The sequence below is a fragment of the Leptonychotes weddellii genome, chromosome 8, assembly GCF_054177405.1.
Source record: "Leptonychotes weddellii isolate Sample4059 chromosome 8, ASM5417740v2, whole genome shotgun sequence".
NCBI classification, from domain to species: Eukaryota; Metazoa; Chordata; class Mammalia; order Carnivora; family Phocidae; genus Leptonychotes; species Leptonychotes weddellii.
Window position 1 is genome coordinate 98,269,235 of NC_138376.1, and position 16,173 is coordinate 98,285,407.

The following is a 16,173-nucleotide window of genomic DNA, read 5'->3' on the forward strand; positions in this document are numbered from 1 at the left end:
AATGGTATCAACAACTCCTAGAGCCCCTTTCTTTCTTGGACTTCCTGTTAAAGGACATAATACACTTGGTTTTATATTACTTTCAGCTTGAACTCCTAAAAGTTAATATGGTACAGTTAAAATATGATACAGTTTATCTCAGCTTTTCTTTTCAAAGCTTGAGGAATAGAATTAATCCAATTTAATTTAAAATTAAATAATGTGGCTCTTAGAATACTTGCAGGGATTATTTCACTCTGTTGACTTGAAGAAAATATTAAATTACATTTATCGGTTTATTTATTTTTCACTGCCTTTCTTGGGCACATGATGATATATGATCCCTCCATCCTCTTGGAGTCAGAGAAACTGTTAAGAGACTGTTTCCCTACATTTGGTATTTAGGTTCCTGTTGAATACATTAAGAGGACTAAGAGGATGGCATATGATTTGTCAGTACTTGCCCTTTTGTCCAAAACTAAACCCAAAGTAAATTTGCACAATATAATTAAGTAAGGTTGAAGTGAATCATACAACAATCCAGCCAAATTAATGCCAAGGAACTGAGGATTCCTTACCAGGGCTTGTCTACCATATGAATGTTTTTTTCTTTCTCATAAGCTATTATTATTATTTTTGAACAATTAAACCAAGAATTTTAGAAACACAAAAGGTTTTATGGCAAAATTAAAGGCTTAGAAATCTAGACACTTCTAAAATTAGAAACATGTTACTGTTTTGAGAAAAGCACTTATTTATATCCACTAGAAATTATAATATTTATTTCAACAGATTAAGCATTTAATAAGAACATAGTGTTCTTCGAGGAAAATTACACTAAAATGACAATATTAAGTTGGTCAACATATTTACTATTTGGCAATGAAAGGACTGAACAAGCTGAATGATATTTGACACAGAAAAAAAAGAGAGATTGCAAAAATAATTCTGATTAAAAAGCAGGTAAAAATGTGCTGGGGATAACAAATTACAAGAATCGATCATTACCCAAGTGTGAAAAATGTAAAGTCAGCTATTAAACAAGAAAAAGAGTTTTAACCTACGAAGCATAGGTGTCTCCGTAGTGTTGAGGTACAAGGAGTGACACAGAGAGCATGAGAAAGTGGACTGAACCACACCTGATGGAGGATGATACCTAGGTTCCAGTCCTGAAACAACCATTTAGTAGCTTCACAATTCTCATTATTTCTCACATCTCCATCTTTTTATTTAAAACTGGGGGTATCTATTTGTACCTGCTATTCAACAAAGATGTTGAGAATATTAATGAGACTAATTGTATAAAAGTTCTCATTGCAAATCCTGATAACAGCAATATAATGAAGATAATAATCAACATAATATCTAAGCAAATAAAAATTTAATAACTGTGATGGTCTTTTGATAATTCAACTTGTCTACGCTACAGTCCCAAGTTATTCAATCAAACTAGGTGTCCCTGTAAAGGGATTCTGGAGATGGAATTGAAGTCTATATAACCAATTGACACTAAGTAAGGGAGATTATCCTAGATAATCTGGGTGGACTTGATTCAATTAGTTAAAATGTTTTAAAAGCAGAGCTGAGGCTCCCCTGAAGTTGAAGAAATTCCACCTATAAACAGCAACTTGAGTTTGTGCCTGAATACACCAGCCTGCCCCTCCCAAGGGTTTGACCTGCAGACTTCAGACTTGCCTAGCCAGCCCCACAATCACAAAAACCAATTCCCTGCAGTAAATCCTTTTAGGATTAAAAAGAAAGGCGGGGGGGGGGGGGGCGGTATACACACATATACATATGCTTTTCACGTTTGAACACTGACAGACACAGATGATTTTGTTACCAGAAATGCTTCTAAAAGAACAGATTTTTTAAAGCTGAGTTTTCTGATCTGCTTTGGCTCTAGGTTTTCTAGAATTGGTTCTCGAAATCTGGTTAGACTTAGAGACAATAGTAACTCTATTGCCAGTAGTAAAAGAGACATTTTTAGTCCATAGCATGATGTAGTAAAGAGATGCAAAATATTACCATTAGATATTCCTAATCAAATACCTATAGAAGGTAAAGTTCTGGGTGACCGTGCATTTGTGACCTTAGAAAATTTTAGACAAACTAAGGAATATAAATAACGGTATTGGCTGGTTGCATCAAACTGCACTGGAGAAAAGAAGGAATATAAAGCACGTGAGTTTACAATTATAAAACTATGCCATTCATAGTAAGAGGGAAATTGAGTAGAGCAGAGACCAATACAATTAAAGCATTACACTTGAGAGATTCTGGCAACTTGGTGGCAGTGGGATAATTTTTCAGTCTTTCTCAATCTGACACATAAAAACAGACAAAACAACAAGAGAAAGTAAGGAAAGAAAAGGCCCAGACAGAGTGGAGATGAGAACAAAATCAAGAAATCCGAGAAAGCAAGTGGCCATATTTTTAAACATATCTCACAGAAACAAAAGGCGGATTCTTGAAATCAGAAAAGTTTTCCTGAACTCCACATCCCATTTTAAAATTTCGAGACAATATAATTCACATAAAAATGAACAGCTTAGAAGTATCAAGGTCGGGGCGCCTGGGTGGCTCAGTCGTTAAGCGTCTGTCTTTGGCTCAGGTCATGATCCCAGGGTCCTGGGATCGAGCCCCGCATCGGGCTCCCTGCTCGGCGGGAAGCCTGCTTCTCCCTCTCCCACTCCCCCTGCTTGTGTTCCCTCTCTCGCTGTGTCTCTCTCTGTCAAATAAATAAATAAAATCTTTAAAAAAAAAAGTATCAAGGTCAAGTCCAACATAAAGTTATTATAAGTTTAAAATAGAATAAAGAACAGAGTATAAACCCCAGAGTCTCTGAAAGTAAGCCAGGAAAATATGCCCATAAAACAGATCAAAACTGAAACCTAATATTTCAAGCTATGCTAAAACATATTAAGAAAATGATTCATGACATGAAAGAATAATATAAATTTGAATTAATAAAACTCATAAATAAGATGACAGAACTCAAGAAAAATTAGAAATGAAAGAAAAAAGTCATTTCAGAAGTATGATTAACTAGTGTAAATAAAATCAACAGATGATGTCTTAAGCAAAACAGAATGTTGGGGAAAAAAGAGACTTTTAATTTAAAATAAAGAGAACAAAAAGGATTCCAGAGATAGTGACTATTAATGATGAAACGCAAAGAAGATCAAACATAGAGATAACACAAGTCCATACAGAAGCAAGGAAACAAAAAAAGTACTTAAATAATAACTAAAAGCACCTTCTGAAAATTAAAAAAAAAAAAAGTTTTAAAAATACACAATGGAAGAACACACCACATACCTGAGAACAGTAGCCTAGAATGACCCACAGTGATACATATTCTGATAAAATTAGAATCTTTAAAAAAAAAAAAAAGGAAAAAAATCCTTTGAATATCTAGAAAAAGCAGATAGATGACTTATAAGGAAACAAATATTATCAGACTTTGATAGCAAGGCTTTATGCCAGAATGAAATGAAGTAGCATATTAAAGTTATTCAAGGAAAGAAAATGTGAACAAAGGACTTTATATCCTGCAAAACTGACCTAAGAAGGGCACAGGGGCGCCTGGGTGGCTCAGTTGGTTAAGCATCCAACCCCTGATTTCAACTCAGGTCATGATCTCAGAGTTGTGAGATCGAGCTCTGTGTCGGAGTTCACGCTCAGTGAGGAGTCCACTTGAGATTCTCTCCCTCTCCCTCTATCCCTCCCCCTGCTCATGCTCGTTCTCTCTCCCTCTCTCTCTCTCTCAAATAAATAAATAAAATCTTAAAAAAAGAATCAAGGGTACCAAGTGCACATATAAACTATTATCAACATCCACAAACTCAGGGAATATTAATTTTATGTGCTATTCTTGAACACTCTACCACAAGATGACTTTCAAACAACCAAAGTTACTGGAAAGATATGAGATACAAACTGATAGTGATCACTAAAAACACAGCTACCTGCAGAACTAAGTAAATAAGGGCTATAGGAGAGAGAGTATAGTATGCAATAGTTACATGCTGATTATATGGTACAAGTATTCAAAATGACGTCAGATTTTAAAAATGAGGAATTATGGAGTATTCTCTCTTCCCCTGTGTTACTGAGACCGAAGAATAGTAGCATGGAAAAGAGAACCCATAACTGACAAGCTGTAATAGAGAAAACAGTAACTGAAAATCTTTAGGCTTAAAGTTGAAACAGAAATAAGAACTCATAGATATTTTATCTTTATTTTTTTTTAAAGATTTTATTTATTTATTTGACAGAGACAGAGATAGTGGGAGCAGAAACACAAGCAGCGGGAGTGGGAGAGGGAGAAGCAGGCTTCCCCCCGAGGAGGGAGCCCAATGTGGGACTCGATCCCAGGACCCTGGGATCACGACCTGAGCCGAAGGCAGATGCTTAATGACTGAGCCACCCAGGCACCTGATATTTTATCTTTAAATATGCATTTTCCCTTACTCCTGTTCACTGAAAAGGTCTAACAAAATGAGTACCCTTCAGCAACCACATCATGGTCCTGAAATACAGTTTCTCACTAAACCAAACCAGCACACCAGGTCTAGAGAAGAAAATGTAGGAAATGATGATGGAGCATATCACAATATCAGATGGCAGGAAACTACCAAAAACCACTGAAGTCCTATCAAAAGAACTCTGGAGTCAACCTGAAGAGGTTCTCACTAGCCAAAGATGGGCCCGTTTGAGTTTTAATAGCGGTAATAATAGTAATAATTACAACAAACTGAAGTCAATTAAACATGTTTAAGTCCACGAGTTCATAAGAAGAAGAAGAAGAATCAGTCACCTTTGGAGAATGGTAAGGAATCAACTCATTATATTGACAACCAATAACTAAAGCAAAGATCTGAGCATTTATCCTCCCTTCCCCTAATGAAGTATGTCACTGGGTAGTGAAAGGTAGATGAGAAGTATCTCTTCTTGAACTAAACTAATACAAAAGAAATAACAAAATTAGATCACAATTTACAGCCTGCACAACGAATATAGGCATTCAGCATCGATGGCTATCAAGATCTCAAAGAGAGAGAGAGAGAGACATTTTGTGCCTCCTGTAATCATACCAGGCACCACCTCCAGCATGGCCAAAGGATCAAACTTGACTCTGGATGTGGCTGCCAATTTACAGAAAAATTCAGAACGTGTTGAATCGAAGAGGACATTTGTATGCAATCAGTAAAATGCAGACAGTGCAAAACCACCAGTCAGCGGTCTGGGTTCCTCCTCAATAGACAAACTGTGAGTAAAAGAAAGGGAGACAGAGGACAAACCCACAGATTAAAAGAGACTTTAAAAAACCTATTTTAAAAATTAGACAAGACTAATTTAGAGCATTTAGGAATGTACGTATAAGTGGGAAAAAAACTATGCAAAAACAAAGAAGGGCTAAAAGTTATGAAAACCATTACTTGCAGAGGTAGAGAGCTGGCTCAGGTGTGGCTGGGACTGAGCCCTCAGAAGGAGCCCGTAGGCTGGCTGGCAAAGTCCCTTTCTTGTCCTGTGTGGTGTGTACCTTATAAAAATTCATCCATTGTTCTTATTTTTGTGTGATTTTCTATGTTTTGTTGTATAATAAAATGATTTTATAAATATCAGATCTTTATATCAGATTGCTTTTCATAACGAAGAAACCCAGCTTGCTACCAGAGTCTCCACATTGTAACACTGATCACAGGAAGTCAATGGAAAGTTGTAAAGTGTTTGATGTGACACACTTAGAAAACACACTGAAGGGCAGCTTTAGGAACAACAGAAGAGTGCATTATTCTTGCACAGAAAAAGCAGTAAATTGTTATTTATAGATATCGATAGGAAGAAATCCTTGAGCTTCTATGACTGCCGGGCTTTCAGTTATGCTCCAGGGATAGATAAGAAAGATAAAGTATTTTCCACACATTATTCATTTATAATCAATTATGTAATCTGCAGACAACAAACCCAAGAGTTTATAAATTATTGAAGATGGAAAAGAATGGACTCTATATTCAAGGCATTGAACTCTTTATGGTAGAAAGCCACAGAAAGCCAACTAAAATGACCTCAGGGATACTTAACAATCCTAAATATTAAATATGATTAAATGTTCTGATGTTCACCATTTACATACATACACACCCAAAATGCCGAAGATAAAAGATAAACATTACAATCCATGATACTTGGTCAATGATTTTGCTTCAAGACCAATAGCCCATAATTCTTTGTAGGAAGCCAGGAAGGAAGAATATAATGCCCTGAACTCAAATAAACCAATGCCCTGAGGAAAAGCAGCAGACTGACAAGAGTGATAGCTTAGCTACCAAATGGTACATGGTCTCTTAAGTGAAACAGAGATAATTGTAAATCAGCATATACACAGAAAAAAAAGTCACTACTGCTTAAACTAAGAATAAAAAGAGACAATTAGAATTAAATAGCAGGCTAGTATTTATCTATCAGTTTACAAGAAATCAGAGAAGCAGCAGAGACATGGTTAACACTGCCCTCGGACATTACTCCTGTTCTGTGAGCTGCAAGATATAAAAGAAGCCAAGGCTAAAAGCACCAACAGCCTTCCAGTAGATATCAGGACCACCTAAGGACCTCAAAAGAGGGGTGCCTGGGTGGCTCAGTCAGTTAAGCGTCTGACTTTGGCTCAGGTGATGATCCCACGGTCCTGGGATCGAGCCCCGCATTGGGCTCCCTCTCCCTCTGCCTGCCGCTCCCCCTGCTTGTGCTCTCTCTCTCTTCTGTGTCAAATAAATAAAATAAATCTTAAAAAAATAATAATAAAGCTTAAAAGAGCCAAAAGGAATGGGGAATGTCCCTTCACCTTTCATTCCTATCTAGGATAACTTATATGCAATTATGAAGATAGAAAGAAAAGAAAAAAAAGGAAACAGATGGGTCTAACAGACAAATCAGTCCCAAGACAGAAAATGAGAAAACAAATTCAATGACTGGCTTTAAAAAATAAACTTTTGAGGAAATTTGGAAAGCTGACTTGATCATTTCACTCACATCCTCCCCAGTTCTGTCAACTGGTACTTCTTTCATCTCCCTCTCCTTCGTTACTCATGTAATTTTCGATTCCACCAGCACCAGCCAATCCCAGGCCCTTACTACTTGATATCTGCACTGCTAATAGTAGCTTCTTTCTGGTTTATGTCTTCATCATGGCCTAGTCTCAACCCTGCCAAAACCCGTATTTACCTCCACTTCTCATTGCGAACCTTCCACTTCAATAGGATCCTTCTCCTGACGTTCCTATCCCACCTGCACACGCACTAACCTGCAGTGATAACCATGCTCACGTATCTTTGCTATTCACGTCCTATAGATCCTTCAAAGACTCAATCAAATCTTCCTTAATGATTTCACCAAACATTCCAGTCGATGTAGCCCTCTCTCAACTCTGAAATAGTATAGTGCTTAAATTCTTTATTGTCTTTTCTTACTCAGTTACAGAGGCATTTCTCAGGGCTGAAAGGATCTTAAAATGTATTCAGCCTCATGCTTAAACATCCTCTACAGCTCTAGCAAGTGCTTATCCAGATTATGCTTGGATACTTCCACTAATTGTAGTTTTACTACCTCCTGGAATAGCTCATACTAAGTTTCAACAGCCCTACAATTACAAAGTTCTTCCTTATAATCAGCTTATATCTCTCACCATAGAGCTTCGAACTATTAGTTAGTATTGTACTTTAGAACCTATACAGAACAAATTAAATCCCTCTTGAATATTCCCAAGAATCTAAGATTTTATGAAGTTTATCTGGTCTCCCATGAATCTCAAGATATATTTACACCATGTCGCTTTAGCCATTCTGACATCATGTCTTCAACTTTATTCACTGTTCTAGTAATTTTTATTCACTGTCCTAGTAATTACATACTGCCTTTTCTTATTCTAATATTTTAGATATGTGTCAGCCACTCTTAGGGCCAATGACTTAGAAAATGTCAGGACTTTCATCAAGTCTGGACAGTAGAACAATTTTCACTATAACTCATTACTTTTTTCCTTACTTTTCTTTTCTTTACATGGTATCTAATATAAGTTAATCACATATTACATGTTTAGTCAATTAGATTTTGAAATATTCCTCTCAAATTAGTTTTCAATGAATTGCCCACCATAAACTTCATCTTCTAGGCATAGATCAATTTCTTCTAAGAATTCTCCATTTTAATAAATGCAAAATTACCAGATTTTTTTCTCAAAAGGAAATCCTACTGGGGATAGTAACATCTCTTGTGGAAATGAAATACGCTACAAACATCCAGGCACTTCATGTGACAGTATAAATAGGCATGGAAAAATACCATAGTGTGGAAGCATCATAGGGAGCTCTGTGAGCGATGACTGTGTGGCATTTGAAATTGAGTAGTGATAGGTTTCATCAGCTAAAATTTTTATACTTTTGAATTAACTCATTTTGCAAAATACCATGCTTCTGATTTCCACTGCTTGCATGATGATATTCACATGCACTGCAAGAACAAGGCCATTACATCTCCCTGGATAGACAAAACACTGTATGCCCAGAAGTTTCAGACCAACGATTTTCATTGATCCTCAGTTGACAACAACTGGTACTCCAAGAGGTCAGCCTCTCTTTGGTTTTTTTTCTTTTAGAGCAATTTGCATTTCATTTTACTAATTCTACTCTCCAGTTATTACTCTCAATCTATTGCTTGAATTATCTATTGCTCCATAAGGAATGACATTTCCTTGGGCTGAGAAACTAGCTGTATCATACTACATTAGTGTGATGAACCTCACCAAGTGCAAAGTGATGGCTGACTTTCCTGTTTTGGCAGGCCCACTGAGGAGGCACAGGGCCAGCACCTGCGGCAATTGCTGACAGATTGGCCCAACTGCCACGGCTTTGATGGCAATCTGCATAGGATTACCAGTCACACATTAAACAGCCTCATTTCAATTCACCAAAACAAATGGTGTCACCAAATCTACCCACACAAGTCCAACTTACAATAACTCCACTGTTGAATTTCTCTGTCCAATCCAATGATGCATGCCCACCAAGCTCTGTGATGATGGATGGAGTCATTAGCATTTTAGTTTCTACATTGAACCTGAAGCCAAAGCATATGGTCAGACAGATGTTCCAGCAGTGGGCTCTATTTGATTTGCCATGTAGGTGTCCACTTATACTGGATCTTCATAAAAGAATACTAAGTCATAAATTACAGTCCAACCCTGTTTCAACTTTTACATCCTCAGAATTTATAACATGTTCTGATAACAGAACACTCAGAACATGCTTTATTCTGTATTTCAGCATAGACTGCTGATTAAAAATTACCCTCGAACCTAATCAAATAACTTCAAATGGACAAGATGGACAAAATGCAGCTTAATGTTTATAGGCTATTATCATCTATGGCTTGATTAGTAATGCCAGAATGTACCACATACTCACTTTGCCTCATTCACTATTGAGGTAACCTGTATATACAGCGAATTGGACAGAACTTAACTTCTAACAAATGTATATGCACCCATGGACCCAACACCCCAATAAATATATATGACATTTACAATACCTCAGAAAGTTTCCCCTGCCCACTTCCAGTCCCTCCTCATCACCCACAGTCAAATACTGTTCTGATTTCTATCACATAAATTAGTTTTGTTTCTTCCGGTACTTAATGTAAATGTAACCATACAGTATGCACTCTTTTCTATCTTTCCCCTTTCTGAAAACATACTATCACTGAGAGTTATCCACATTGGTAACTCATTCTTTGTTATTACTGAGTAACATTCCATTGCTTCAATGAACCACACATAGTCTACCCATTCTCCTGTTAATGGACTTTGGGGTTCTTTACGATTATTGGTTATTATGAATAAAGCTGTTATAAACATTCTTACATAAGCCATATTGTGAACACATGCCTTTATTTCTCTTGTATAAATACTCGGGAGTGGAACTGTTGTGTTATGTTAGCTATTTCCTTATATATTCACTTTTTGCCACCATCACTTTTTTCTTCATATCAGTTAGCACTACAATAAAAGGACATGACTAACATTCTTAACTTACAAAAAAAAAAATCTAATTTTTCTTTCCTGTGAGAAAAATTACCTGATGTTTCTAAAAAATATAACCAGTTTTTTATTATTTTATTTCAATATAAATTGTACATTAAAATTTCATTTGTGATCTTATTTCCTATAACCTGTGTTTTTTTTTTTTTTAAATTTTATTTATTTATTTGACAGAGAGAGACACAGCAAGAGAGGGAACACAAGCAGGGGAAGCGGGAGAGGGAGAAGCAGGCTTCCCGCCAAGCAGGGAGCCTGATGCAGGGCTCGATCCCAGGACCCTGGGATCATGACCTGAGCTGAAGGCAGATGCTTAACGACTGAGCCACCCAGGCGCCCCTTATAACCTGTGTTTTACCATAAGCCTTAAGTTATGATCCACAAATTCCCTACCACTGAGGGTTCCTTGGAAACACAAAACAGCATAGGCCTAAAACTTGTTGGAAGCACCAAAAAACATCTGTTCATGTGGGAAAAAATTGCACATCGTAACCTGACAACAAATGTTGTGTTTATATGTGGAATGCACGCTACTTCATTGAGTTTTATGATTGAAAAGGAATTTGGAAATTCTCCACAGCAACTAAAGTCTTTACTCTAAGTCCTTTTTCCAACATGAATGAACTTCATAACACACCATTTTAAGCTATGGTCCAGAAAACCTCACAATTTTACCATATCGCTAGCTTGTTGACACTAAATAGACTTTTAAAAACAGTCATCCATGTTGTTTTATGCATCAGTAGTTCATTGAGCATGTACAAGGAGGTTAATCTGGGTAATGTATTTTGTCATTGTTCTCTAAATGTCTAGAGTGAATGACCTAATTCTAAGACTCTGTAATTATATAATCTGAGATCTTATAGGAAAGAACACTCCCTAAAGACACATCCAGAACCACTATGATATATACCTTATGAATAATCCTAGATTAGCTCAGGTAACTCAAGTGTTTGCTTTTGTGTGTTCTATTTTTTAATTTACCTATTAATTTGTATGTCATTTTGAACGATAAAAAATGACTGACATATTAATTGTAAGCTAAAGACAATGTACAAGTGATTTATTTTTTAAATGTATTTCCAGGGGCACCTGGGTGGCTCAGTCGTTAAGCGTCTGCCTTCAGCTCAGGTCATGATCCCAGGGTCCTGGGATGGAGCCCCACATCAGACTCCCTGCTCAATGGGGAGCCTGCTTCCTCTCCCACTCCCCCTACTTGTGTTCCCTGTCTCGCTGTGTCTCTCTGTCAAATAAATAAATAAAATCTTTAAAAATAAAAAATAAATGTATTTCCATACATATTTTATTTATTTATTTATTTATTTATTTATTTATTGGGGGGGGCAGGGGAGTGACAGAGGGAGAGAATCCTCAAGCAGACTCCTCACTGAGCACAGAGCTAGAATGGGCTCAATCTCACAACCCTGAGATCATGACCTGAGCCAAAACCAAGAGTCAGATGCTTAAATGACTGAACCACCCAGGCGCCCCTCCATACATAAATGATTTTAAATGTCAAATGCTATCAGGTATTAGGGTTAAAGCATTTGTAGTATATCATTTTTCCTTTAAAACAGAAAGTTGGATGCTTTTCTATTTTGGGGGGTTTTACCTCATATTTAAACATTTATCAATTGACAATACTATATAATGTAAGTGATTTGAAAAACATAAAAAGTCAATCACCATTTTTAATGACATCTACCATGGCAAGTGTAACAGCTACTCCATTATCCCATTACTTCTGTGACAGGATGCAGTGACCTTTCATTTTGAGCTGCTTCTAATGCATTCTCAGTACTGTCAGCGGGTATTTTAAGCAGTTGTTCTCACAATGACAGTTAATTTCAGGGGCCATTTTTACCCATACAAAACTAATAACATAAACAATTTCACATTCTTCCATCAAACAAAAAAGGTAATGAGGGCCATGTCTCAGGTCACCAAAAATAATGCAAAGATCTAGTTTAGCATCTTATAGCTGGCAGGGATCTTAGTTTCTACCCACATCTCCTTTCATAGAGAAAGAACTTATCTATAAAACAGATTCAATAGTTCAATGAATTCTCTAAGTCCACACATGTAACTGGGTTGGAAGGGTTGAAAGGTTCAAATTAAGGTTAGAATTAACAGTTCGGACTCCTGACTTCTTGAACTCATTCTGCACCAAGTAAACAGGACTTGACATCAATTTTTATGGGCTGGCTTGTAGATTCATTATGGAATCAAGATTCTTTCTGCTTTATTATATTTCTACTACTTTAAGCAAAAGATCTTTTTTTAAATCACTGGCCACACTCTGACTGACTCACTATATATTTATATAAAATAACTAGTCTTATTCATTTGAAAACATCCCTCAACTAAGTAGTGGATAGTTTTCAATATTTCTTAAACATGAAGAAGGAAGATTTAAAAGAATAACTTAAGGTAATTTGAGTGGTATTACTGAGAAAGTAGAAAAGCTTTTTTAAAGAATAAGGAAAATATATAAACTGCTGAGGAACTGGGTAACTCACGGTCAAAACAGAAGAGAAATACACAAATTCACCTTAGGAGTGTAAAGAAAAGAGGAAAAAAAGGAAAGCAGAATAGATTTTTAACAGAATTATTTTGTTTATCTCTCATCTTTCTTTAAAAAATGACAGAAGGAATATTTTTTAAAACTATACCGAAATGGGCCAATCCACAAAGTAGGAAACAAACAATAAAGGAGCAATACTTTGACTGCAACCCACTCAAACCAGCAGGGCCAGAAAGTCTTTGTTGCCACAAGGCAGCTGGTGTCTGAGTACACAAAACCCTTTTATTTCAATGTCATATTAAATCCTGGGACATAAAACCAGAGGCAGACTGCAGAGTCTCTGGTTCTCCAAGACAGGACTATACAGATCACAACTAAAGTCAAGGCCAACTAATGTTCCCACCTAAATGAAAAAAAAAAAAAAAAAATTAACTAATTAGGAAAAAATGTCTAAAAATTGTTTATTTAGTCTGAGAGAAAGATGGACTTCATGTTTAGCTGATAAAACGGCTGCATATTATACAGTACCCTCTTTATAAAGAATTATCTTATATTTCAATATCTATAGGGGAAATCAGCATAATCACAGAAAAAAAAATAGGGGCTTCATTCCCATTTCACATATTCAGGATGATATCCTAATACCTGCAAATCAAATGAATTATAAAAGTAGTAATAATTAAGTTTATATGAGTATATGGGTTATAACATCCAAGTGGATGTGAGGCTTTGATGAAATAAGAAATTTATAACCACTAGTACAATATTAGTCATTATACTAGGTATGATTTCAAAAATCATTTATTATAATCATGACCCCAACCTCCTACAACCTAATGATTATCCCCAACACTAATTTTACCTCTTTAAAGGTGGCAAAATAAATGCTGAAGTCTATGTTCAAGAAACTATGCTACTCTTACAATGATTTTTCTCTTTTGGTCTCTATTGACAGTCTCAGGAATTTCGTTCTAACCAATTAAATCCCTTCCTTCATTCTGATGCAAATGGAATACAAAAATAATAAGTGCTCAGAGAATATTATTACATACGTTCTAGGCTCAAATATTTAGCTCAACAGTCATCTTTCCTTGGGCCAGCCTCCTGACTTTTTTTTTTAGAGCTGCTCTAAGCCCCTCCCACCCCCCCAACCCCACTGCCCTGGGATTGGCAGTTACTCTCTGAAGCCTGGCACCTTCCTTAGTCTATTATTATCTCTCTGATTCTTTCAAGGCTCTTTGCATGTACCCTTTACGTTCCCCCAACATAATGTCAAATTGTAATTCATTAAATAGATATTTACTGAAGATTTAATATGTGCAAAGCAAATGTCTTGACCTCAGATCTGTGATTAACCCTTATACACAAAAGTTCTGAAAAAAAAATTTAATTGGCTCTCTTCCAATTCAAATTTCCAGAAGTACTTCCAAAGGTTTCTTAAACTATTTTTGTAAATGTATCAATGACAATTCCTATTTAAGTGCTATGCTCTTGTAAGTTGAGTTTAAATGAGGAAATTTTCATTTTTTTCCTACTTTGAATGGATTTAGAAAAAAATTGTTTTTACAGTTATACATAACTTTAGAGAAACACTAATTTTTCACTAGAAACTAATCCAGATATTTATTAACTACATACTGTTATATGTTTATTCATCTTCCCAAAACGGAAATATCTGAAATGAATCTGTAGTCAATTAAAACAATCCTACGCAAGAGAACTTGTCTCTCTCTCTCTCTCTCTCTCTCACACACACACACAAGAATGACACCAGAAGCAATACTTTGTGATTTTTTTAAAAATCAAGTGTACCCGTTAGCTCAGCTGTCCACTTGGCCTTACCTGCAGCCATAACTTGTTATGCACAGCATCTCTCCCCGTAGCAATACACTGAAACGTAGCATTCTGCCCTGCATTGACCTCCACGTCCCCCAGACGGAGAAAATGAGGAGATTTATCTGTGAAGGCAGAAAAAATATTTATTATTTTCACATGAAGAAAATGTGCCATGTTACTTTTTCCCAAGAGAATAATGTTGTTAATACTTTTACCTTTGGCCAACCCGAATACCGTATGGAAGAAAATGGAGTTTTGTACTGAAATACACACTCCCTCTCACAATTCTCCTTTTATCCCCCCCCCCATCATTGCTACAGCATTGTTGTATACAGAGAGAACACTCAACATTTACTGCTGAGGTTGGCCACAGCATGTTGCATATGGGTGATAAAAAAACAGTTACAAGTCAAAGAAAGCAAAAGAGATCAAAAAGGCATAAATTAGAGCATAATAGAAAACTATAGTGAAAACAGAAAATGATATCTAACATACTGAATAGACATGGTGGTCGAACTATTAATTTACAACTTATGCAGTTAGATCTCCTTTCTTTTAAAAAATATTTCAGTAGATATAATTCTCTAGTACTTCAAAGAACAAGGGAATATTTTTGTTTCTCTCAAATAGAGTATCAGCTTGACCATTGCTAATTCTACTTCCTATTCCTTCATAGTTGGAAGAAAGTTACCCAAAAGCAGTATCAGACCAATAAAAAGTGATGACTGTAGTCAAAACCTACATGACTTATATAACTGTCAAATGAGTGTTCTCTATGATTACCTTTTAAAACTGAAGCTTATTCATGTTTTCAACTGAAAGTAAATATACACAGGAAAAGTTAAGCCTCGGTAAGTAAAAACAAGCTCACAGAAGACCGTATCACAGTAAAACTGCTCTTGTGCTTAACTCCTATTTTTATTTGTTTACTCCTAAGAGCCTTTCTTTCACATTTCTCTTCCAGTAAGTGTAAATGAACAGTAGATGGAAACATCATGCTCATGTACTAATGGACTGAATTTATGAGCAAACCAACCTGAATTTTGAGCGAGATGAATTTGTTCCTCTTTTTCTTAGAATGTACTGCATGGAATAAATCGTTTGACCCTTGCCTACTACCTCTAATTCTTCAGCACCTCATCTTAGTATAGGCTTTAAAAAGATGGCTTCCCAGGGGAATTCTACCAAACATTTAAAGAAGAATTAATAACTATTCTTCTGAAACTGTTCCAAAAAATAGAAATGGAAGGAAAACTTCCAAACTCATTTTATGAGGCCACCATTACCTTGATCCCAAAACCAGACAAAGACCCCATCAAAAAGGAGAATTACAGACCAATATCCCTGATGAACATGGATGCAAAAATTCTCAACAAAATACTAGCCAATAGGATCCAATAGTACATTAAAAGGATTATTCACCACGACCAAGTGGGATTTATCCCTGGGCTGTAAGGCTGGTTCAACTTACGCAAATCAATCAATGTGATACAATACATTAATAAAAGAAAGAACAAGAACCATATGATCCCCTCAATAGATGCAGAAAAAGCATTTGACAAAGTACAGCAAACTTTCTTGATTAAAACTCTTCAGAGCGTAGGGATAGAGGGTACATACCTCAATATCATAAAAGCCATCTATGAAAAACCCACAGCGAGTATCATTCTCAATGGGGAAAAACTGAGAGCTTCCCCCTAAGGTCAGGAACATGGCAGGGATGTCCACTATCACCACTGCT

At 36.2% G+C, this 16,173-nt stretch overlaps 1 protein-coding gene across 4 annotated transcripts in view; it reads right to left on the bottom strand.

Moving 5' to 3' along the window:
* The window catches only part of PTPRK (protein tyrosine phosphatase receptor type K), a 532,644-nt gene that overhangs the window by 237,152 nt on the left and 279,319 nt on the right, over nucleotides 1–16,173 (bottom strand). For all 4 annotated transcript variants that reach the window (XM_081828970.1, XM_081828968.1, XM_081828967.1 and 1 more), the window contains exon 5: nucleotides 14,439–14,554. In XM_081828970.1, the coding sequence (XP_081685096.1) occupies nucleotides 14,439–14,554 (116 nt within the window). The remainder of the gene's footprint in view (nucleotides 1–14,438; nucleotides 14,555–16,173) is intronic.